Below are 22,650 nucleotides of genomic sequence, written 5' to 3'. Positions count from 1 at the left end.
ATATTTAAAGTATATATATATATATATATATATATATATATATATATATATATATATATAGGTCAGTGTTTTTTAAATATATTTACAAATTTGTGCAGTCATCACCACCATCTAACTTTAGGGTATTTTCTCTCTGACAAAAAACCCAGTAACCATTTGCAGTCTTTCCCCATTCCCTGTCCTCTCTAGTTGAGCCAGCAATGAATCTACTTTATGTTTTATTTAATAACATTTTAAGGTTGCAACATTCATGTCCTAATGCCTATTCTGGGTCATTGGCTCAGAGGTTTTAAAAGTTCTTAAACTATGGGGCTGGGAAGGTGGCTCAGTGGTAGAGTGCTTGCCTTGCATGCCTGAGTCCCTGGGTTTGATTCCTCAGCACCACATAAGCAAAAAGAAAAAAGCTGGAAGTGGCGCTGTGGCTCAAGTGGTAGAGTGCTAGCCTTGAGCTGAAGAGCTGAGGGACAGCACCCAGGCCCAGAGTTCAGACCCCACGACCGGACCTAAAAAAAAAATAAAAGTTCTTTTTTTTTTTATTGTGAACATACTGTACAGAGGGGTTACAATTACATGGGCAAGATAATGAGTACATTTCTTATCAAGCATTGCAGCCTCCTCCTTTGTTTACCCTTCACATCCCTTCACAGCCTCCCCCGCCCCCCCCAAAAAAGTTCTTAAACTAGCCAAATTTACAAGCCTTATGACATCCTAACTTAGAAAGCATTCAAATGGTGGTTTCATAATGTTATGATTGTTCTGTTCTGAGAGGTTCTGATCACGAACATGTGTTTTTAAAGTCTATGTTTGTACCACTTGCTAAGCTCACTTAATTAGAAGAAATAAAACAATTCTTGCCAGACTCAAACTGAATTTGTTTTATTTATTCTATTTGTTAAGGGCTCCAGGCTTTCTGTTGTATAGCTTTCACAGTGGCTCACCATTATCTTCTATAATAACATCATCTTCATCATTGTTTTCTTTCTTTGGCTCAGAATTTGGTTTAGTCTGTCCTGCACAGTAAAAATGGCTACTATTAGTAGGTAGGCTGGTGGTTCCCAGCAATGCTATACTTGTTTTCAGGTTAGACTGTCATGAAGAGGTTACTGATGTTTCCTATAATCATGTCTATTACTTGATTGAGATGTTGGACTGAAACTGCTATACCACTAACATGCGATATCATCATTAACAATGAATACTTGTATGCTGTGAGCCAAACCACCTGAGAGTCCTAGGGAATATTTAGTGTTGTGTTTATAAAGATGAACTCTACAATTAGTATCTGGGAAGACATCCACATCTGCAACAGAAATCATGTCAGAAATCTTGAGGCATGCTGGGTACCCTTGGCTCACACCTGTAATCCTAGCTACTCAGGAGGCTGAGATCTGAGGATCTCGATTTGAAACCAGCCAGGGTAGGAAAGTCCATGAGAGTCCTATCTCCAATTAACCACAAGAAAACTGGAAATGGCGCTGTAGCTAAAAGTGGTAGAGTGCTAGCCTTGAGAGAAAAAGCTCAGGGACAGCACCCAGGCCTTGAGTTCAAGCCCTAAGACTGACAAAAAATAAAATAATCGAGGTATACCAATACTAGTAGATAAGGCCTTTCTGTTGGCACAGCAACATATGTTAAAACATTTTTTTCTATTACCTTGCCTCGGTCAAAGACACTGTTGAATTTAAAAATCCTAAATAGTGGGTGGCTATTGAAACAGTTTTATGATGGTTATTATCATTATTTATAGGCTATAATTCTCCTTGGTTGTCTGTATAGCTTTCTAAAATGGCAATATCAGACATCTGGTGAACATATTGCATAATCCATAAACTTCTCGGAAATTCTAAGTTTTGCTTTTTCTAGCATAAATCAGCAAGATCCAGTATCAGATCTCCTCTTTACCCCCAGGACATGGGATGTCACTGTCCTCAGTGGCCATGTTTTTTTTCTGAACACATAGCTGAACATATAGAGTAGCAGGCCCCCTGACAAACATGTTGTACTAGGTGCCTATAACCTACAGACACTTGAGTCTTAGCCTTGAGCTCCACTGCCTGCTCATGACACCACTAATTAACTTTGACTGCTAGTTTTCTGAGTGACCTACCTCTTTGCTCTCTGCAGCCTCCTCCACAATGTGGGATTTAGCAATAGCATTATTCTTTTAGTGCTGGTCCTGAGGCTTGTGAATCAGAGCCTGGCTACTATCCCTGAGCTTTTTCTGATGCTCAACAGAGCTTTTCGACTTGAGCTACAGCTCCATTCATGCTTTTTGTTGGTGAATTGGAGATGAGTCTCAAGGACTCTCTTGCCCAGGCTGGCCTTGAACAACAATCCTCAGATCTCAGCCTCTTGAGTAGCTAGGATTACAGGTGTGAGCCACTGGTGTTCAGCTTAACAATGCTATTTTTTCAGGAAATTAAAGACTTATTAGGGCTGGGAAGGTGGCTTAGTGGTAGAGTGCTTGCCTAGCATGCATGAAGCCCTGGGTTTCATTCCTCAGTTCCACATACACAGAAAAAGCTGGAAGTGGTGCTGTGACTCAAGTGGTAGAGTTCCAGCCTTGAGCAAAAAGAAGTTCAGGGACACTGCCCAGGCCCTGAGTTCAAGCCCCAGGACTGGCAAAAAAACTTATTTATTTTGAGTCAATTTATTGGCAGTATTTATTATTGAAGATATGTTGGAGATAAAGATTAGTTATAATCTTGCCATTTTAACCTCTTTTAAATTTATTATATATTACCTTCCAGGTTTTAACCATAAATATGTAGTAAGTAGTAGTGTGATAGAAATACTGTTTTATATAGTTTTTCTCATTAAAATAACCTCTCTATATCCTTGAAAACTTTAATAATAAAAAGGTGGGAGAAATGAGAACATTTATATTATGTACAGATACCAAGTAGATGAGTGTTCTCTGATGGTAATTGAACTTTTTTCATGTTGGGCAAGAATTCTTCCATTGAGCTATACCTTCAGCTTCCTATGTTTTCTTTAAGTTTTAGGTAGGTGTTTTTGGTGTGTTTTTTTGAAAATTAGAGAAAATTTTTATGTTTTTTATTGTAGAAATACTGAACAGAGGGGTTACAGTTACATGAGTAATTTAATGAGTACATTTCCTATCTAGCGTTGTTATCGCTCCCTTTGTTTTTCCCCTATTGGTGTTTTTTTTTTTTTTTCTGGAACTGGGGTTTGAATTCAGAGTATTGCACTTTCTAACTACACTAACACTCTGCTACTTGAACTGTGCCCCCAGCCTTAGGTAGGTGCATTTTCTATTTGTCTTTGCCTGCTCCTTTCCTTCTCACTCTTTGTGTAGATTAGCAGTCAATACTCCTCCTTGGCCCCTGCCCATGTCTTTCATACAGATGACTAGGCGAAATGTGGATTTGCATATATGCATATTTTATTTTATTTTATTTTTTATTTATTTATTTATTTTTTGTCGGCCGTGGGGCTTGAACTCTGGGCCTGGGCGCTGTCCCTCAGCTCTTCAGCCCAAGGCAAGCGCTCTACCACTTGAGCTACAGCGCCACTTCCGGTTTTCTGGTGGTTTATTGGAGATAGGAGTCTCACGGTCTCTCCTGCCCGGGCTGGCTTTGAACCACGATCCTCAGATCTCAGCCTCCTGAGTAGCTAGGATTACAGGCGTGAGCCACCAGCGCCCAGCTTATATGCATATTTTAATCACTCACAGGATATCAGCATAGGAAAATCTTCCAACCACATCATATAAACAAGCATTGTTGTTTGCTGGTACTTTTGTGTCATTGTTGGCTTCCATTGTGATTTTCCCAACCATTGCTTCCCTTAAGGTTCCTGACTGCCTTGCCTTCTCATGGCCTCTTTCTTTCTTTCTTTTTTTTTTTTTTTTTGTCGGTCATGGGGCCTGAACTCTGGGCCTGGGCACTGTCCCTCAGCTCTTCAGCTCAGGACTAGTGCTCTACCACTTGAGCCACAGTGCCACTTCCAGCTTTTTCTGCTTATGTGGTGCTGAGGAATCAAACCCAGGGCCTCAAGTATGCAAGGCAAGCACTCTACCACTGAGCCACCTTCCCAGCCCCTGGCCAAGTTTTCTTTGACACCTTCCCTGTTTTCCCACCTTTCCATTTGCCCAGTACAGAGTCTGAATATACTTATACAGAGAAGCCTTAAATTATATCACCATCCTCTATTGCACCCATACCTTTTTACATCCAGAACCTTTTAAAATCACCTTCCTCTAAGAGCCCTGTCCCGTTTTTTCTGTATTGTGTGCTTTCCCATCTATTTCTTTGGTACCTTCTTCCAACCCCAGGTTTTTTTTTGGGGGGGGGTCCGGTCGTGGGGACTGAACTGACTGGGCCTGGGTGCTGTCCCTCAGCTCTTCAGCTCAAGGCTAGGGCTCTAGCCCTTGAGCCACAGTGCCACTTCCGGCTTTTTTCTTTTTGCTTATGTGGTGCTGAGGAATCGAACCCAGGGCCTCAGGCATGCAAGGCAAGTGCTCTACCACTGAGCCACCTTCCCAGCCCATCCATCAACCCCAGGTTTTTATCATTTGTCAGTTATGTTTCACTTTCAACCTCTTTGTTGTGTTTTCTTAGTCGCCACTCTCTCTCTCTCTCTCTCTCTCTCTCTCTCTCTCTCTCTCTCTCTCTCTCTCTCTCTCTCTCTCTCTCTCTCTCTCTCTCTCTCTCTCTCTTTCAAATTGTTCTTAAGAAACATTTGCAGGCTGGGAAGTTGGCTCAGTGGTAGAAGTTGGCTCAGCGCTAGCCTTGAGCTGAAGAGTTGAGGGACAGCGCCCAGGCCCTGAGTTCAGGTACCACGACTGACCAAAAAAAAAAAAAAAAAAGAAAAGAAACATTTGCTTTTCCGAGTAAACAATGCCTGTATTTGTTAGTGTGCCTTCTCTCTTCCCCTCCCTTCCTCTCGCCCCCACTTCCTCTCTCTCCTTCTCTCTTCCTCTTCCTCTCTCTCCCTCTCTCTTCCTTTCCCTCTCCTTCCCTCCCTATTATTCCTCCATCCTGCTTCCTCCCTTTGTGTGTGTTTGTGTTGAGACAAAGGCTCATGTAGCATAGGCTAGCCTTGAAGACATGATCCTCTTGCCTTAACCTCCTGAGTGCTAGGATTAAAACAGCACTATGACAGGTGAAGTCTCCTCTTGAAAGCTTCAGATAGATTCTCTTGTTCCTGAATAATGGAGTTATGTCTAATATGGTTTGAAATGAAGTGACTACTTGAACCTTACAAAATATCTACTTGTTTTTAATTTATCCAAGCAATCAAACTTAGCTACCTCTAGGAGGGTAATTTCATGTGTTCTAGATTGTATTGAATATTAATTCTTCAGGATAATTACAGACTTAAAAGTGACTAGTCCATGCTGATTTCCTAGCAGTTATGGTACTGGCTCATTTTGTCTTGCTCTTGATTGTTTTCAAGTTCTTGCTTTATACTGGTTATAATTATGCTGATTGACCTTAATTCTGCTGTTAAGCTACATAGTTGGATTCCTTTTCCACTTGACAGACTTTAGATACCTTAAGGTAGTTATTCTATCCTCTCTACCCTTTTCCTCACAATTTTCCTCCCTTTGGAATAAATATCTCAAGCTCTTCCAAATATTCCTCATATGATATCATTTTCATCATCATGTTATCTCTCTAAGGACATTCAACTTTGTTAATGTCCCTTCTAAAATGTGTTTGGAACTGGAAATAGTATTCAATATGCAGCTGAATTGGATGTGGATGTTGCACATCTGGACACTAATGTTGCCTGAGGTTGTACGTTTTTTAGCAAGCATGTAATGTTGGCTGATAATGAATTTGTAATTAACTAAAACCCCAAGGTTTTAAATCTGGATTTTTGCCTTCATGTGACTTTATCCCAAGCCAAGTCTCCATTTTCCTTACTTCTGCAACTGGTTTATAAAACTTCACACCTACATCCGTTAAGTTTTGTCTTACTAGCTTATCATCCCTCCTTGGTTTCTTCAAATCTTGGTTTAAAACCATTTTTTTGTTGTTGTTGTTTCTGGTTCTGGGGCTTGAACTCAGGGTCTGGGTGTTGTCCCTGAGCTTTTGTACTCAAGGCTAATGCTCTACCACTTTGAGCCACAGTGCCATTTTTGGCTTTTTGATAGTCTCATGCACGTTCCTGCCCAGGCTGGATTCAAACCACTATCCTCAGATCTCAGCCTCCTGAGTATCTAAGATTATAGGCATGAGCCATTGGCGCCTGGATTAAACAGAATTTTTTATTTTAATTAATTAATTAATTAATTAATTTAGCCAGTCCTGGGGCTTGAACTCAGGGACTGAGCACTGTCCCTGAGCCTTTTTTTTTTACTCAAGGCTAGCACTCTACCACTTGTACCACAGGGCCACTTCCAGCTTTTTCTGTTTATGTGTTGCTGAGGAATTGAATCCAGGACTTTGTGTTTGCTAGGCAAGCACTCTACTGCTAAGCCACATCTCCATCCCCTAAACAGAATGTTTTTTGAAGTAGCCAGAGTGTGCATGCTTACTTGAAAACACTTTCAGTGATGATCAGGTCCTACTTATAAGCCTATGCTAATTTTATTTTTGAAATATTTTATTTGAATTCAAAGAATAAAAAATGTTGGATAACAGGATGTTTTCTACAATCATAGGTAGCCGTTTTCTGACTTTTTTGTGTGTGCCAGTACTGGGGTTTGAACTCAGGCCTGGGTAGTGTCCCTGAGCCTTTTTACTCAAAGCTAGTGCTCTACCACTTGAGCCATAGCTCTAATTCCAGCGTTTTGGTGTTTAGAGATAAGAGTCTAATGGACTTTTCTGCTTGGTCAAACTTTGAATTCTTAATACTCAGATTGCAACCTCTCCAGAGTTGCTAGGATTACAGGCATGACGCCCAGCTATGATTCTTGGGCTTGATTTTCTTTATTGATTTATTTATATTTTTCCAGTCCGGGAGCTTGAACTCAGGGTCTGGGCACTGGCCCTGAGTTTCTTTTACTCAAGGCTAGCACTATACTACTTGAGCCACAGCGCCACATCTGGCTTTTTCTGTTTATGTGGTACTGAGGAATTGAACCCAGAGCTTCATACAAGCTAGGCAAGTACTTGCCACTAAACCACAATCCCAGCCCAGTTCTTGGGTTTTATCATTGAATTTATTATACTGATTCAACAGATGACTTTGAAACTATGGTCAGAATGTTTTCAGTCATTGAAAAATAGTAGTGAAGTCATGAAGACTATATTTTAGAAATCTATTTTATATATGTATAACTAAAGTCTTGATCTTAGATATCTAGCTAACTAGCTATCTCAATACCACTATAATTTGACAAGACCAAGAAGCCTACAGTTCACTTCCAGCTTGTGACAGAGAAGCCTTGTATTGATTATTATCAGAGAGATGTATGTTGTAAAACATTATGCTAACAAAAACATCTTAGAATTCTCCCTATTTCTAAGCAATCAACACACAAATGAAATATAGACAGTCATTGTAAATTTCTTTCCCTCATTTATTTTTAGCTAGGGCCTTGGAGAGATTTCTGCCTTAGCCTTGTAAGTGAATTTATTTTTATTTTTTAATTTTTATTTATTTATTTATTTTGTCGGTCGTGGGGCTTGAACTCTGGGCCTGGGCGTTGTCCCTCAGCTCTTCAGCTCAAGGCAAGCGCTCTACCACTTGAGCTACAGCGCCACTTCCGGTTTTCTGGTGGTTTATTGGAGATAGGAGTCTCACGGTCTTTCTTGCCCGGGCTGGCTTTGAACCGCGATCCTCAGATCTCAGCCTCCTGAGTAGCTAGGATTACAGGCGTGAGCCACCAGTGCCTGGCTGAATTTATTTTTAAGATTTTTATCTTTGTTTGTTTAATCAATACAGAACCTATACATATCTTTGGGGTACAGTGTAGAATCTCACTATGCAGATGTAATGTGTAATGATCAGATCAGTGTAATTGGCATATCTGTTACCTCAAACATTATTTTTTCTTTGTATTTCAAAATTCTGTCTGCTAGCTATTTTTTTTTTATTTTATTTGTGAACATACTGTACAGAGGGGTTACAATTACATGGGCAGTCTGCTAGCTATTTTTGAAATATTCAGTTGTGGTCAACTATAGTTATCTACTGTGCTATGAGACTTTAGGATATTACTCCTATATTACTTAAGAGGCTGAGGCATGAGGATTATGATTTGAGGCCAGATTGGGCTACATAGGGTGATCTTGTTTCAAAAAACATTATACTATCCAGCTGTACCCTGCTGCCTTGGACCACCATTTCTCCATCTCACAACATCTTTCCCAGGCTCTAGTGACTACTTTTCTATGCTTCTATGAGATCAAACTTTTAGCTTCTGCATATGGTATTTATCTTTCTGCACCTGACTTATTTCATTTAGCATGATATCCTTCAGTTCTATCCATGTTGCTGCCAGTGACTGAGTTTCATTTGTTTTATTTTATTTTTTTGGGTCTGGTCGTGGGGCCTGAACTCTGGGCCTGGGCGCTGTCCCTCAGCTCTTCAGCTCAAGGCTAGCGCTCTACCACTTGAGCCACAATGCCACTTCCGGCTTTTTTTCCCAGACCCTCATTTGTTTTAAAGCAGAATAAATACTCTGTTATGTACATAATGCCATGTTTTCTTTATCCATTCATCTAGCAGGGGATATCTATGTTGATTCTATAACTTGCTTGTGGTGAACACTGCTATTATAAATATCAGAGCGCTTGCCTTGCATGCATGAGGCCCTGGGTTCAATTCCTCAGCACCACATAAGCAAAAAGAAAAAAAGCCAGGGGCTGGGAAGGTGGCTCAGTGGTAGAGCGCTTGCCTTGCATACCTGAGGCCCTGGGTTCGATTCCTCAGCACCACATAAGCAAAAAGAAAAAAAAGCCAGAAGTGGTGCTGTGGCTCAAGTGGTAGAGTGCCAGCCTTGAGCTGAAGAGCTGAGGAACAGCATCCAGGCCCAGAGTTCAGGCCTCACTACTGGACCCCCCCCCCAAAAAAAAGAAAGCCAGAAGTGACGCTGTGGCTCAAGTGGTAGAGCACTAGCCTTGAGCTGAAGAGGTGAGGGATAGCACCCAGGCCAAGAGTTCAGGCCCCACGACCGTAACTCCCCCCCCCCCAAAAATATTATAAATACCAAATACAAATGGCTCTTCAATTTACTGATTTTAGTTCCGTTGGATATGTATGTTGTGGTGGGATTACTAGATTGTGTGGTATATCTATCTAGTTGTTAGGGGGCAAGCTCCATGCTGTTTTTGTATGGCCAAAGGAATTTACATTCCCATTCATAGTCTTGAGATTCTTCTTGTTTTGCTTCTTTTTTCTTTTCTTTCTTTTTTTTTTTTTTGATGGGCGTGGGGCCTGAACTCTGGGCCTGGACGCTGTCCCTCAGCTCTTCAACTCAAGGCTAGTGCTCTACCATTTGAGCCATAGTGCCACTTCCAGCTTTTCTGCTTATGTGATGCTGAGGAATCGAGCCCAGGGCCTCATGCATGTAAGGCAAGCACTCTACCACTGAGCCACCTTCCTAGCCCTTGCTCTGCCTCTTTACCAACATTTCTTTCTTTCTTCTTCTTTTTTTTTTGGTCTTTTTCTTTTTGCAGGTCCTGAGGCTTGAATTCAGGGCCTGGGCACTGTCCCTAAGCCTCTTGGTGCTCAAGGCTAACACTCTACCACTTGAGCCACAGCTCCACTTCTGGCTTTTTCTGAGTAGTTTATTGGAGATAAGAGTCTCATGGATTTTTCTGCCTGTGCTGCCTTTGTTTGTTTGTTTGTTTTTTTGGGTCCAGTTGTGGGGCCTGAACTCTGGGCCTGGGCGCTGTCCCTCAGCTCTTCAGCTCAAGGCTAGCGCTCTACCACTTGAGCCACAGCGCCACTTCCGGCTTTTTTCTTTTTGCATATGTGGTGCTGAGGAATCGAACCCAGGGCCTCAGGCATGCAAGGCAAGCACTCTACCACTGAGCCACCTTCCCAGCCCTGCCTGTGCTGCCTTTGAACTGCTATCAGATCTCAGCTTCCTGAGTAGCTAGGATTATAGGGATAAGGCACTAATGCCTGGCTAACCATTCTTCTATTTGCCCTTGACAAGCATATACTGAACAAAGAATGAGAGATTCTGGAGAACAAGGTTTGTCTAATTGCTAAGCAAGTGACCACATGCTCTGATTTGCTTGGGAGAAACCTGACTGTGCCTTGTAATTATTAGTAGCCTCATTTTTCACTTTCAGAAGTATGTAGCTTTAGGGGATAAATTATCTTACCATCGTTCTCATAACCCAACTGACTGATTTTAGTATTTTATCTGGGTTAAACATTACACAGCTATAATTTGGCAGCACTAATGAGGCTGCTAAATTCTCTTTCGAACAGATTGTTCCTTGACCAGAAGTAACTGCAATTAAGGTCTTCAGATACTTAGAATTGTTCTCTAGAGGGCAGTATTGTGTGTGTGTGTGTGTGTGTGTGTGTGTGTGTGTGTGTGTGTGTGTGTGTGTGTGTGTGTGTGTGTGTGTGTGTGTGTGTGTGTGTGTGTGTGTGTGTGTGTGTGTGTGTGTGTGTGTGTGTATTACACATAAAAATATGGCCCCTTGTTTATTTATGAAAATCATATTTTAAACTATGTTAGGATCAATAGTCTAAATATTTATTGCTAAGCAAAAAGTAAAAATACATTAAAAATTAATTCATTGACACTGAATATTTGTTTCTCTTTGAATTATAAAAATTGAACTTTGATACCTTGAATATACAATGATCCATTATAACAATTATGTTTATTTTATGATCTTTCATACTTTTCATTATAGACTTTATATGTTTATTATATACAATGCATTCTTTGCCATAGTTTTTATGTTTCTATTAAATGAGCATTTAAAATTAGTATTTCTGTTGTACTTGTTCAAATATTATTTTCCTTGCAAGAGAAAACAGAAGGTTAGGATATGGCTCAATCTTAGGGCACTTGACTAGTATGCAAAAATTTTTTAAAAAATTTTTTGTCAGTCATGGGGCTTGACCTTGGGGCCTGGGTGCTGTCCCTCAGTTCTTCAGCTCAAGGTGAGCACTCTACCACTTGAGCCACAGCAACTTCTGGTTTTCTGGTGGTTAATTGGAGATAAAGAGTCTTACCGACTTTCCTGCCCAGGCTGGCTTTGAACTGCAGTCCTCAGTTCTCAGCTTCCTGAGGAGCTAGGCTTACAGTCTTGAGATACTGGGGCCCAGTTTGCAAAAAGAAATTTTTAGGAGAGAAAAAAATGTATGTAGCTCTGTAGTAGAGCTTGTATTTAGCATTTTTGAGGCATTAAGTTTAATTCCTAAAATCAAAAAAGAAAGAGGGGCCGAGAATGTGGCTTAGTGGTAGAATGCTTGTCTTGCATGCATGAAGCCCTGGGTTCAATTCCTCAGGACCACATAGACAGAAAAAACCAGAAGTGGTGCTGTGGCTTAAATGGTAGAGTGGCAGCCTTAAGCAAAAAAAGATCACAGACCCAGACCCTAAGTTCAAGCCCCAGAAGTGGCAGAAAAAAGAAAGAGAAACAATAAAAATGCCAGATTTTACTTTTAAGACTTGAAAAATGTGGTAATATAGAACACTAGTATTTAGGTGGGGAGGAAAGAACACTAGTATTTAGAAGTAGAATGTATTTTAGCAATTGTATGGTTATTGTATGTCATTATTGGATATGTTATGAGCTCCCAATATCAAAAGTATGTTACTTATGTTTCACATTTCGTGTTTCCTAATGTAATGTTCTTTTTTCAGGAAAAGTGGACAAGTCCTGTTTTCAAGAGAAGATGACGTTTAACAATTGTGAAGGATCTAAAACTTGTATACCTGCAGACATCAATAAGGATGAAGAATTTGTAGAAGAATTTAATAGATTAAAAACTTTTGCTAATTTTCCAAGCAGTAGTCCTGTGGCAGCATCAACATTAGCACGGGCAGGTTTTCTTTATACTGGTGAAGGAGATACTGTGCAGTGCTTTAGTTGTCATGCAGCAGTAGATAGATGGCAGTATGGAGACTCAGCAGTTGGAAGACATAGGAAAGTATCCCCAAATTGCAGATTTATCAACGGCTTTTATTTTGAAAGCAGTGCAGCACAATCTTCAAATCCTGGGGTCCAAAATGGTCAGTACAAAGCTGAAAACTATCTGGGAAGCAGAAATCATTTCACTCTAGACAGGCCTCCTGAAACTCATGCAGACTATCTTCTGAGAACTGGGCAGGTTGTAGATATTTCAGACACTATATACCCAAGGAACCCTTCCATGTGTAGTGAAGAAGCCCGATTAAAATCATTCCACAATTGGCCAGACTATGCCCACTTAACCCCCAGAGAGTTAGCTAGTGCTGGACTCTACTACACAGGTATAGATGACCAAGTGCAGTGTTTTTGTTGTGGTGGAAAACTGAAAAATTGGGAACCCTGTGACCGTGCCTGGTCAGAGCACAGACGGCACTTTCCTAATTGCTTCTTTGTTTTGGGCCGCAACGTTAATGTTCGAAGTGAGTCTGATGTAAGTTCTGATAGAAATTACCCCAATTCAACACATCTTCCAAGAAATCCAGCCATGGCCGATTATGAAGCACGGATCATTACTTTTGGAACGTGGATATACTCAGTTAACAAGGAGCAACTTGCAAGTGCTGGATTTTATGCTTTAGGTAACCTGAACCAATAAATAACTTGCCAGCTATCCTAGGTCCCCTAAAAAGCAAATAAATGTCTTTAACCCCCTGAACTGGTAAATAGGTATAAGCAGACATAAAATATTTATCAGTATTAGTCTCAGAATAATTTCAAAAATAACCTGTTTTGAAGTTTCAGAGCTTGATAAAATAACTGCAGTTTTGATGAGTGAAATAAGATCTATGAGAAAAAATGTAAAAATTAGCCAGGCTGGGCACCAGTAGCACACACCTATAATCCTAGCTACTCAGGAGACTGAGATCTGAGGATTGCAGTTCAAAGCCAACCCAGGAAGGAAAGTCCCTGAGACTCCTATCTCCAGTTAACAACCAGAAAACAGAAAGTGGCGCTGTGGCTCAGCCTTAAGCCAAAGAACATCAGAGAATGTTTACAGGCCCCGAGTTCAAGGCCCAAAACCAGCACAAAATTTTTTTTGTCAGTCATTGAGCTTGAACTCTGGGCCTGGGCACTGTCCCTCAGCACTTCAGCTCAAGGCTAGCACTCTGCCACTTGAGCCACAGTGCCACTTTGGCTTTTTCTGCTTATATAGTACTGAGGAATCGAACACAGGGCCTCATGCATGAGTATACCTATCACTCAGATGTAAATGCCCTTTAAGCCATGGGATATAGAGGATATAGATTAATTTTTATATGTTAGAATGAATATTTTGTATAAGTTTCTAAATGTACAAATACATTTTTTTTCTTGTCTATCTTCTTAGGTGAAGGTGATAAAGTGAAGTGCTTTCACTGTGGAGGAGGGCTAACTGATTGGAAGCCCAGTGAAGACCCTTGGGAACAACATGCCAAGTGGTATCCAGGGTAAGATATTTAATTGTTCATTCAGTAAACCAGCAAGTTGGAGAGTATGCAGTGGAAAGACTTGAATTATTTTTCACCTCAACTATTTTTGCCTTCACTATGTCTTGAAATTCACACTAGGTTTATAAAAATGGGGTCACCTACTTTATAGGATAAAAAGATACCTAAGCCTTCTCTGGTGACCAAAACACTCACTGCTTATATAGCATATCTCTAGCATTCTTCATATGGTTCCATTTCTAAACATCAAATTAGAAAACATACTTGAGCTGGGTGCAGATGGCTCACACCTGTAATCCTAGCTACACAGGAGGCTGAGATCTGAGGACTGAGGTTCAAAGCCAGCCTGGGCAGGAAAATCCTTGAGACTCGTATGTCCAATTAACCACCAGAAAATCAGAAGTGGTGCTGTGGCTCAAGTGGTTGAGTGCTCGCCTTGAGCTGAAAAGCTCAGGGATAGTGCCCAAGCCCAGAGTTCAATCCCTATGACCAACAATACATACATACATACATACATACATACATACATAGGTGCATACATATGGCTTTTTCTTAATGAGTATGGGAGACCCAGAGTACCAAGAAGAATCCTTAAAAAGCCATTATGTCTTTTTTTTTTTTTTTGGGTCAGTTGTGGGGCTTGAACTCAGGCCCTTATTCCTATCCCTGAGTTCCTTTTGCTCAAGGCTAGTGCTCTTCCACTTTGAGCCACAGTACCACTTCCAGTTTTCAGATGGTTAATTGGAGATGAGAATCTCATGGGGACTTTTCAGCCTGGGCTGGCTTGAACCATGATCCTCAGATCTCAGCCTCCTGAGTAGCTAGGATTACAGGCGTGAGCTACTGGTACCCAGCTATCATTGATTTTTTTTTTTTGCCAGTCCTGGGCATTGTCCCTGAACTTCTTTTGCTCAAGGATAGCACTCTACCACTTGAGCCATAGCACCACATTCGGCCTTTTCTGTTTATATGGTACTCAGGAATCAAACCCAGGAATTCTTGCATGCTAGGCAAGCACTCTACCATTATGCCACATTCCCAGCCTGTCACTCATTTTTTTTGTCGGCTGTCGGGTCTGGGTCTATCCCTCAGCTCTTCAGCTCAATGCTAGTGCTCTACCACAGCTCTACTTCCAGTTTTCTGGTGGCTTATTTGGAGATAAGAGTCTCATGGACTTTACTGCCCAGGCTGGCTTTGAACCACTGTCACTGATTTTAAGACACACATATTCATGTTTTAAGATCTCTGATATAGGACTGTTTGTTGGTGGGTCATAATGCAACTGGCATCAGTTTTAGGTGGTACCTAAAGAATTGTGCTTCTTATAGTCAGTGGCGTTTTAGGATCAAGTGCTGTAAATGTCTTTACCATTTTGCCTGTTTAAAGCATCCAAGTCAGGCACTGGTTGGTGACTCATGGCTATAATCCTAGGAGGCTAAGATCTGAGGATGGTGGTTCAAAGCGAGCCCTGGCAGACAAGTCCTTTAGGCTTATATTTCCAATTATTCAACAAAAAGCTAGAAGTAGAACTGTGGCTCAAGTGGTAGAATGCCAGCTTTAAGTGGAAAAGAAGCTCAGGGTCAGCACATAGGTCCAGGCCTTAAATTGTAAAATAAAATAAATTAGGTATAGAAGTGATGGGAATTTCTGGCCTTCAAAAATAGTACAGATTCAGCTGGGCATTGGTTGGCTCATGCCTGTAATCTTAGCTAGTCAGGAGGCTCAGATTTGAGGATTATGGTTCAAAGCTAGCTCGGGCAGGAAAGTCCATGAGATTGTTATCTCCATTTAACCACCAGAAAACCAGAAGTAGCACTGTGGCTCAAGTGGTAGAGGGCTAGCCTTGACCTGAAGAGCTGAGGGACAAGCGCCCATGCCCACAGTTCAAGCCCTACAATGGACAAAAAAATAGTACAAATTCATAGTTACATTTCAAAAGTACTTTTACCTTTAACCTTAAAAAAGATGAAAGTGAAGATTTTATATGTACAATGGTTAATCCTCTAAATAAAACCTGTTAAGATAATTAACGTTTAAATTTGATTAAAAAAAATGTCAAGGTGTTAATTTCCTAACTCTTGCTTAAAAGTTGAAAATTGTAGAGTTGATGTTTTGCTGTATTAACATTATCTTAAGTAGGAACATTTTTTAACTTTAAAATGACAGTTGGATAGGGAATTCAGTAGCATTTTACATTGTAGGCCTTTAGAAGTAACAAAAAGTAAGTTAATGGAATTAATGTGATGGAGATTATATCTTTGCTAATACTTTACTAATTTATCAACTACTAAAGTTCAATCTTCCATTGTTTAGCTGTAAATATTTATTGGAAGAGAAGGGACAAGAATATATAAACAATATTCATTTAACCCATTCAACTGAGTCGTCTCTGGTAAGTCCTATATTGTATAATAATATGTTTTAAAACATAACATTTGTTTTGTAATTATTTTTTCATATAAAATTTATGGTTTAGTGTTGTAACTTAGTAATTTATGGTGAGATTTAAAGGGAAAAATTTGAAGAGAACCTCTAACTCTTGACATAAAGGAAATTTGTGATAAAGAAATTAGGATAAGTGAATATATCTATAGTATCACTATAGATAGAAATGGGTTTGAAAAACTAAATCACCAAAGTCTCTTCTTACCTTTCTGAAATTGAACCTTTGTATAATGTACTTTGCTCTCATAAATACTTTTTGCTTGTTTTGCAGACAATATTTAAAAATCTCACAAATTTATCTAAATGGATAGGATGAACTGGGGTTGCCAATGCATTGGTAAAAATGTGGAAAGCACTAGAATAGGAAACTGAAGTTTGTCACCAAGGCTTTGCCATTCTTTATCTCTACATAGTAGATTTCAAGACTCAGCTTGTGATAAGATTGGATTAGATAGTCCTCATTTCCTTCTGTTCCTTCAGGCAGTACCTCTTGTGAATATTCATGGTTTAAATCAGAATAAAGCAGGTTTATGTCAAATTTATGATTAATGTAAATTTTCATATTGAAGTAATTGCTTTCTATCAAAAAGAATTCTTATGATTCACATTTCTATTTTAGGTAAGAACTGCTGAAAAAACACCATCACTAACTCAAAGAATCGGTAAATGTGCTTATTAAAATAAATACAATTTTAATTTTGCTACCAATTTATTATAGTTGTTACTTATGGGGTGACAGAATAAGAAGCATAATATGTTGGTTACTTATTGCTATAAATTTAAGAATTTAATGAAATGCTTCATAGTTTTAAGTCAGATATTTCTATATTGAGTGTTAGTACAGCCAGGTGGCAGTTGGTTCATGCCTATAATCCTAGCTTCTCTGGAGGCTGAGATCTGAGGATTATAATTTGAAGCCAGCCCCCACAGGAAAGTTTCTGGTGCTTTTTTTTTGTTGGTTGTGGGTCCTGAACTCGGCCTGGGTTCTGTCCCTCAGCTCTTCAGCTGAAGGCTAGTGCTCTACCACTTGAGCCACAACATCACTTCCTGCTTTTTCTGCTTATGTGGTGCTGAGGAATTGAACCCAGGGACTCATTCATGCAAGCACTCTTAACACTGACCACCTTCCCAGCCCTCTGAGGCTCTTACCTCCAATTAACCACAAAAAGCCAGAAATGGAGCTGTGGCTCAAGTGGTAGAGTGCTAGCTTTAAGCACAAAAGCTCAGTGACAGTGCTCAGGCCCAGAGTTCAAGCTCCAGGATTGGCAAAATAAAAAGTGTTAGTTAGTACACTGAAAACAATTGAAAATAAAATAGTATAAAATCAGGTGTGATGGTACACACCTGTAATCTTTGTATTTAGGAAGCTAAAGCAAGAGGATTGCAAGTTCAAGGTCTTATTGGGCTACAAAGTGAGTTTGAATCCAAACTGGACCATAAAGCTAGACCAGCTAGACCCTATCTCAGAAAAAAAAAGTACAAATTGTGTGCAGTGGCTCACACTTCTAGTCCCTAGCTACTCAGGGAGGCACAGGCAACAAGATCACTTGAGTCTAGGACTTAAACAGCAGACTGGGCAACAAAATGGACTTCTGTGTCTAAATAGTTTATATGGCCTGAGGACAAGGCTCAAATGGTAGAGAATAATTACCTAGTGTGCTTGGGGCCTGGGTTCCGATCCCCAGTACTGTAATAAGGTGAACAAATAAAAATAGTTTTTTGTTTATTTCTTTAAAAGAGGATGCCAATATAACTTTTGGACAATTAGATTTTCATGTTTAGAAAAGGCCCAAAATAGTTTTCCTTATCACTACTTCTGTTAAAGTCACAAAAGTAAGAGTGATGTGTATTTTTATATGTGAGGCTCCCTGAGGAAGCCATGGTGATGAATCCAGTGTTCCACTAATGTGCTATCACCATCATCATTCAAAACCCATATTGTCCTTGTGTCTTTCCCAGCTACCTTACAAAGAGGTGAAGTTTGGTTTGTTTACCACTTATTGCCTCATGGAGAGGTAGAGATATCTATATCATTCATAATAGACATTTTTTTTAATTTTTAATTTTTTTATTTTTGTCGATTGTGGGGCCTGAACTCTGGACCTGGGCACTGTCCCTCAGATCTTCAGCTCAAGGCTAGCATTCTACCACTTGAGCCACAGCGCCACTTCTGGCTTTTTTCTGCTTATGTGGTGCTGAGGAATCGAACCCAGGGCCTCATGCATGCAAGGCAAGTGCTCTACAACGGAGCCACCTTCCCAGCCCCAATCTTTTTTATTTTTTGGCTGTACTAGGGTTTGAACTCAGGGACTTGACCTCAATATGCAAGCACTCTACCACCTGAGCCACATCCCCAGTCCCATAGAAATCTTTTTTTCTTTTGGTTGGTCATGGGCTTGAACTCTGGGTCTCGGTACTGTCCCTCAGTTCTTCAGCTCACGGTGAGTGCTCTACCACTTGAGCCACAGAGCCACTTCTGGTTTCCTGGTGGTTAATTGAAGATAAGAGTCTCATGAACTTTCCTTCTTGGGCTAGCTTTGAACCGTGATCCTCAAATCTCAGCCTCCTGAGTAGCTGGGATTACATGCATGAGCCACCGGTGCCCGGCTCCATAAGAATCTTTAAAAGCAGAAAATGAGGGAGCCATATAAACAAACATAAAGTAGTCAGAGGTGTTAAAGAATATACTGGATTGTGGTTTTTTGTTTTGCTTTGTTTTATTTTGTTTTTCGTTCTGGGGCTTGAGCTCAATGCCTGGGTGTTCTCTGAACTTTTTATGCTTAAGGCTAGTGCTCTACCACTTGAGTCCCAGCTCCAGCTTTTTTTCTGTTATTAATTGGAATAAAAGTCTCATGGACTTTCCTGCTTGAACTGGATTTGAATTACAATCCTCAGATCCCAGCCTAAGGAATAACTAGGATTACAGGCATGAGTACAGTACTGAGATTTAAACTTGGGGCCTCTAAGCATTCTGTGTGTGTGTGTGTGTGTGTGTGTGTGTGTGTGTGTGTGTGTGTGTGTGTGTGTGTGTGTGTGTGTGTGAGAGAGAGAGAGAGAGAGAGAGAGAGAGAGAGAGTCAGAGAGTCAGTTGTAGGGCTTGAACTCAGGGCCTGGGCTCTGTCTCTGAGCTTTTCTGTTGAAGGCTAGTGCTCTACCACTTTGAGCATCACTTCTGGCTTTTCTTTTGAGTACTTTATTGGAGAGAAGAGTCTCATGGACTTTCCTGCCAGGGCTGGCTTCAAAGCCCAGACCTCAGATCTCAGCCTGCTGAGTAGCTAGGATTATAGGCATGAGCCACCAGCACCAGCTGGGGTCTTGAGCTTTTGTTTGGCTTTACCACTCAAGGCTATCGCTTTACCATTTGAGCCATTTACATTCAGGTCTTTGAGCCACTTTGACATAAATTTTGTATATATTGTCAAGCAAAAGTCCATTTTATTCTTTTTCATGTTCATATCAACTTGTATATTCTCTTGGTTTTTAGCAAGTTAAATTTGAGATACCTACTGGATATCTAAGTACAAAGATATTAAAACCTGATCCTTCTAGCTACTGGCTACCAGAAGGATTGCTCTCTAGAGCTCTGCGGCCTCCTTTATCTCAGCCAACCAGCTGGGTGAGATCCTATACTCCAGTCATAGAAACTATGAGAGATGCATAGATAGTATTTCCTTCCAGGGCTGGCTCCAGGCAAAAAAACACTATCTGAAAAATAACTAAAATGAAGACTGAAAATAACTGAAGTGAAAAAAAACTATGTAACTAAACAAAACTAAATAAAGTCTATGGAGACATAATTTGAAAAGGCCTCAGTGAGGGAATGGTTGGGGACATCTAATCTGGTAAGCAGAAGTAAAGGAGCTAGCAAAACAGATGTCAAAAACAAGCAAGTCAGTGGTGGGAGAATCTGACTAGAGCTGCCCTTGGCATAACTCCACCTAGTAATCCTAAAAGCCACTTAAATTTAGCATCTATAAAACCCACCCAGCCACTCAGACCAAATCAGTTCCTGGCCTTTTTCCTCCTACATTAGTTTAATAGCATCAAGGTTCACAAAGTCACCTAGTAACTTGAGTCATTCTAAGCTCTTTGTTCTCCATAATACATCTACATTTAATTAACCACCAGGTCTGACGGATTCCATCTTTTTAATATTGTCTAGAATTCACCACCTTCCCACTCTTGCTGTACCCATTCAGGCCCTTGTTTTTCATAGGATTATTGTAGTCATGTGGGAACTGGTGTTTTTTGTCTGCATTATAACCTCCCTATAGAATTTTTCTTTGTCAAACACAAATCATATGTTTTTATTCCCTTTAATCAAATCTCTACATCTTCTTTACTTGTCCCTTAGAAAATATTACTGATGTCTACAAGCATTACATTACAGTACAACACCTGCTTAGCAACTGTAAGACCCTGAGTTCATACCCTGTACCCCCCCCGCCCCCCCCCCCACAATTACCCCGGGGTGGGGGGGATGTTGGTTGGGGTTGAGGGCTTGCCTAGCATGCATGAGGCCTTGATTTCATTCTCCAGCACTACAAAAAAATATATAGTTCTTTTCAATTTGATGAATTTTAACATGTAAATACACCTATATAACCTTCATCACATCAGGATCTAGAATATTTCTCCTACCCTGAGAGCTTTATTAGCCCTTCTTTTATTCAGTACCCCTTTCTGCAGATTTGCTTTGAACTTATATATGAAATCATATATAAGTAGTACGTAGTCTCTTGTGTCTGGTTTATCGTTATATTTTACTTCTTTTACCCATTAGGTTTATCCATGTTTTTTGATGTTAGTATTTTTGTTTGTTTTTCTTTCTTCTTTGTTTTCTATTTACTTTTTTTTTTTTTTTTTTTTTTTGCGGTTGGGCTTGAACTCTGAGCCTGGGTTCTGTTCCTTCAATCTTTAGTTCAAGGGGAGCGCTCTATCACTTGAGCCACAGCGCCACTTCTGATTCCGATTTTCTGGTGGTTAATTGGAGATAAGAGTCTCATGGACTTTCCTGCCCGGGCTAGCTTTGAACCATGATCCTCAGATCTCAGCCTTTTTTTTTTTTTTTTTTTTTGCTGGTCATGGGGCCTGAATTCTGGGCCTGGATGCTGTCCCTCAGCCCTTTAGCTCAAGGCTAGTGCTCTACCACTTGAGCCATAGCACCACTTCTGGCTTTTTCTGCTTATGTGGTGCTGAGGAATCGAACCTAGGGCTTGATGCATGCAAGGCAAGCACTCTACCACTGAGCCACCTTCCTAGCCCCTCTCAGCCTTCTGGGTAGCTAGGATTACAGGCATGAGCCACTGGCACCTGGCTTCTATTTACTATTTAAATGTACCCCAGTTCATTCATCCACTCATCTAATGATAGGCATTTGAGTTGTTTTCAATTTTGAGCTCTTATGAATAATATTGCACAAGTGTTCTTGTGCATATCTAACAGAGAGATAGGCACTCATTTTTAATACCCAAGAATGGAATTGATGAGTCAGAATCCAAGTCTCCTTTGTAAGCATACATTCTATATTACTACTTAGAGTGTCATAAAAATGGCTTACCCTCCTAGTTTTTCTGGAGGATGAGATCTGAGAATCATGGTTTAAAGCCAGCCTGAGGGGGGGAGGGGGGAGGCTGGGAAGGGAGGTGAAGGGTAAACAAAGGAGGAGGCTGCAATGCTTGGTAAGAAATGTATGCATTATCCTGCCAATGTAATTGTAACCCCTCTGTACAGTATGTTCTCAAATAAAATAAAATTAAATTAAAAAAAAAAGCCAGCCTGAGCAGAAAGTGTGAGATTATCTCTAAATGGAGCTATGTATGACTCAAGTGGTAGTATGCCAGCCTTGAGCAAAAATATTTCAGGACATTACCCAAGCCCTGAGTTCAATTCCTAGTACCAGCATACATACCAAAAAGAAATTAAAAAAGAAAAGTGAGATTATATTAACTTTTTTTTTTGGTCAGTCATGGGGCTTGAACTCTGGGCCTGGGCACTGTCCCTCAGCTCTTCAGCTCAAGGCTAGTGCTCTACCACTTGAACCACAGCGCCTCTTCCGGTTTTCTGGTGGTTTAATGGAGATAAGAGTCTCATGGACTTTCCTGCCTGGGCTGGCTTTGAACCATGATCCTCAGATCTCAGCCTCCTTAATAGCTAGGATTATAGGTGTGAGCCACCAGCACCTGGCTGCATTAACTTTTTTTTTTTTTTTTTTTTTTGTCAGTTGTGGGGCTTGAACTCTGGGCGAGCATTCTACCACTTGAGTCACAGTGCCACTTCTGTTTTTCTGGCAGTTTATTAAAGACCCTAATGGACTTTCCTGCTGGGGCTATGTTTGAACTGCAGTCCTCAGATCTCATCCTTCTGAGTGGCTAGGATTACAGAAGTGAATCACCGGCGCCCAGCTGTGTTAACTTTTATGTGTTACTTATCCCAAGAGCTTCAGGTGCAGAAACTAGCTGAATGTTAAGAAACTCATACAGGGCTGGGAAGGTGGCTCAGTGGTAGAGTGCTTGCCTTGCATGCATGAGGCCCTGGGTTCAATTCCTCAGCACCACATAAGCAGAAAAAGCTGGAAGTGGTGCTGTACCTCAGGTGGTAGAGCTCTAGTGTTGAGCTGAAAAGCTGAGGGACAGTACCCAGGCCCAGAATTCAGGCCCCACAACTGGCAAAAAAGAGAAGCTTATACATTC

At 40.5% G+C, this 22,650-nt stretch overlaps 1 protein-coding gene across 4 annotated transcripts in view; it reads left to right on the top strand.

Annotated features, from left to right (window-relative positions):
• Xiap (X-linked inhibitor of apoptosis) overlaps positions 1 to 22,650 on the top strand; it is a 47,096-nt gene that overhangs the window by 10,747 nt on the left and 13,699 nt on the right. For all 4 annotated transcript variants that reach the window (XM_070039778.1, XM_070039774.1, XM_070039775.1 and 1 more), the window contains 4 exons: positions 11,759 to 12,664; positions 13,414 to 13,513; positions 15,827 to 15,905; positions 16,578 to 16,620. In XM_070039778.1, coding sequence (XP_069895879.1) covers positions 11,791 to 12,664; positions 13,414 to 13,513; positions 15,827 to 15,905; positions 16,578 to 16,620 — 1,096 coding nt within the window. In that variant the 5' untranslated portion in view covers positions 11,759 to 11,790. The remainder of the gene's footprint in view (positions 1 to 11,758; positions 12,665 to 13,413; positions 13,514 to 15,826; positions 15,906 to 16,577; positions 16,621 to 22,650) is intronic.

The sequence above is a fragment of the Dipodomys merriami genome, unplaced genomic scaffold (assembly GCF_024711535.1).
Source record: "Dipodomys merriami isolate MVZ:Mamm:240054 unplaced genomic scaffold, mDipMer1.0.p SCAF_3, whole genome shotgun sequence".
Taxonomy (NCBI): domain Eukaryota; kingdom Metazoa; phylum Chordata; class Mammalia; order Rodentia; family Heteromyidae; genus Dipodomys; species Dipodomys merriami.
Note: the sequence above shows the minus strand (reverse complement) of the source record. Positions and strands in the feature narration are given on the sequence as shown.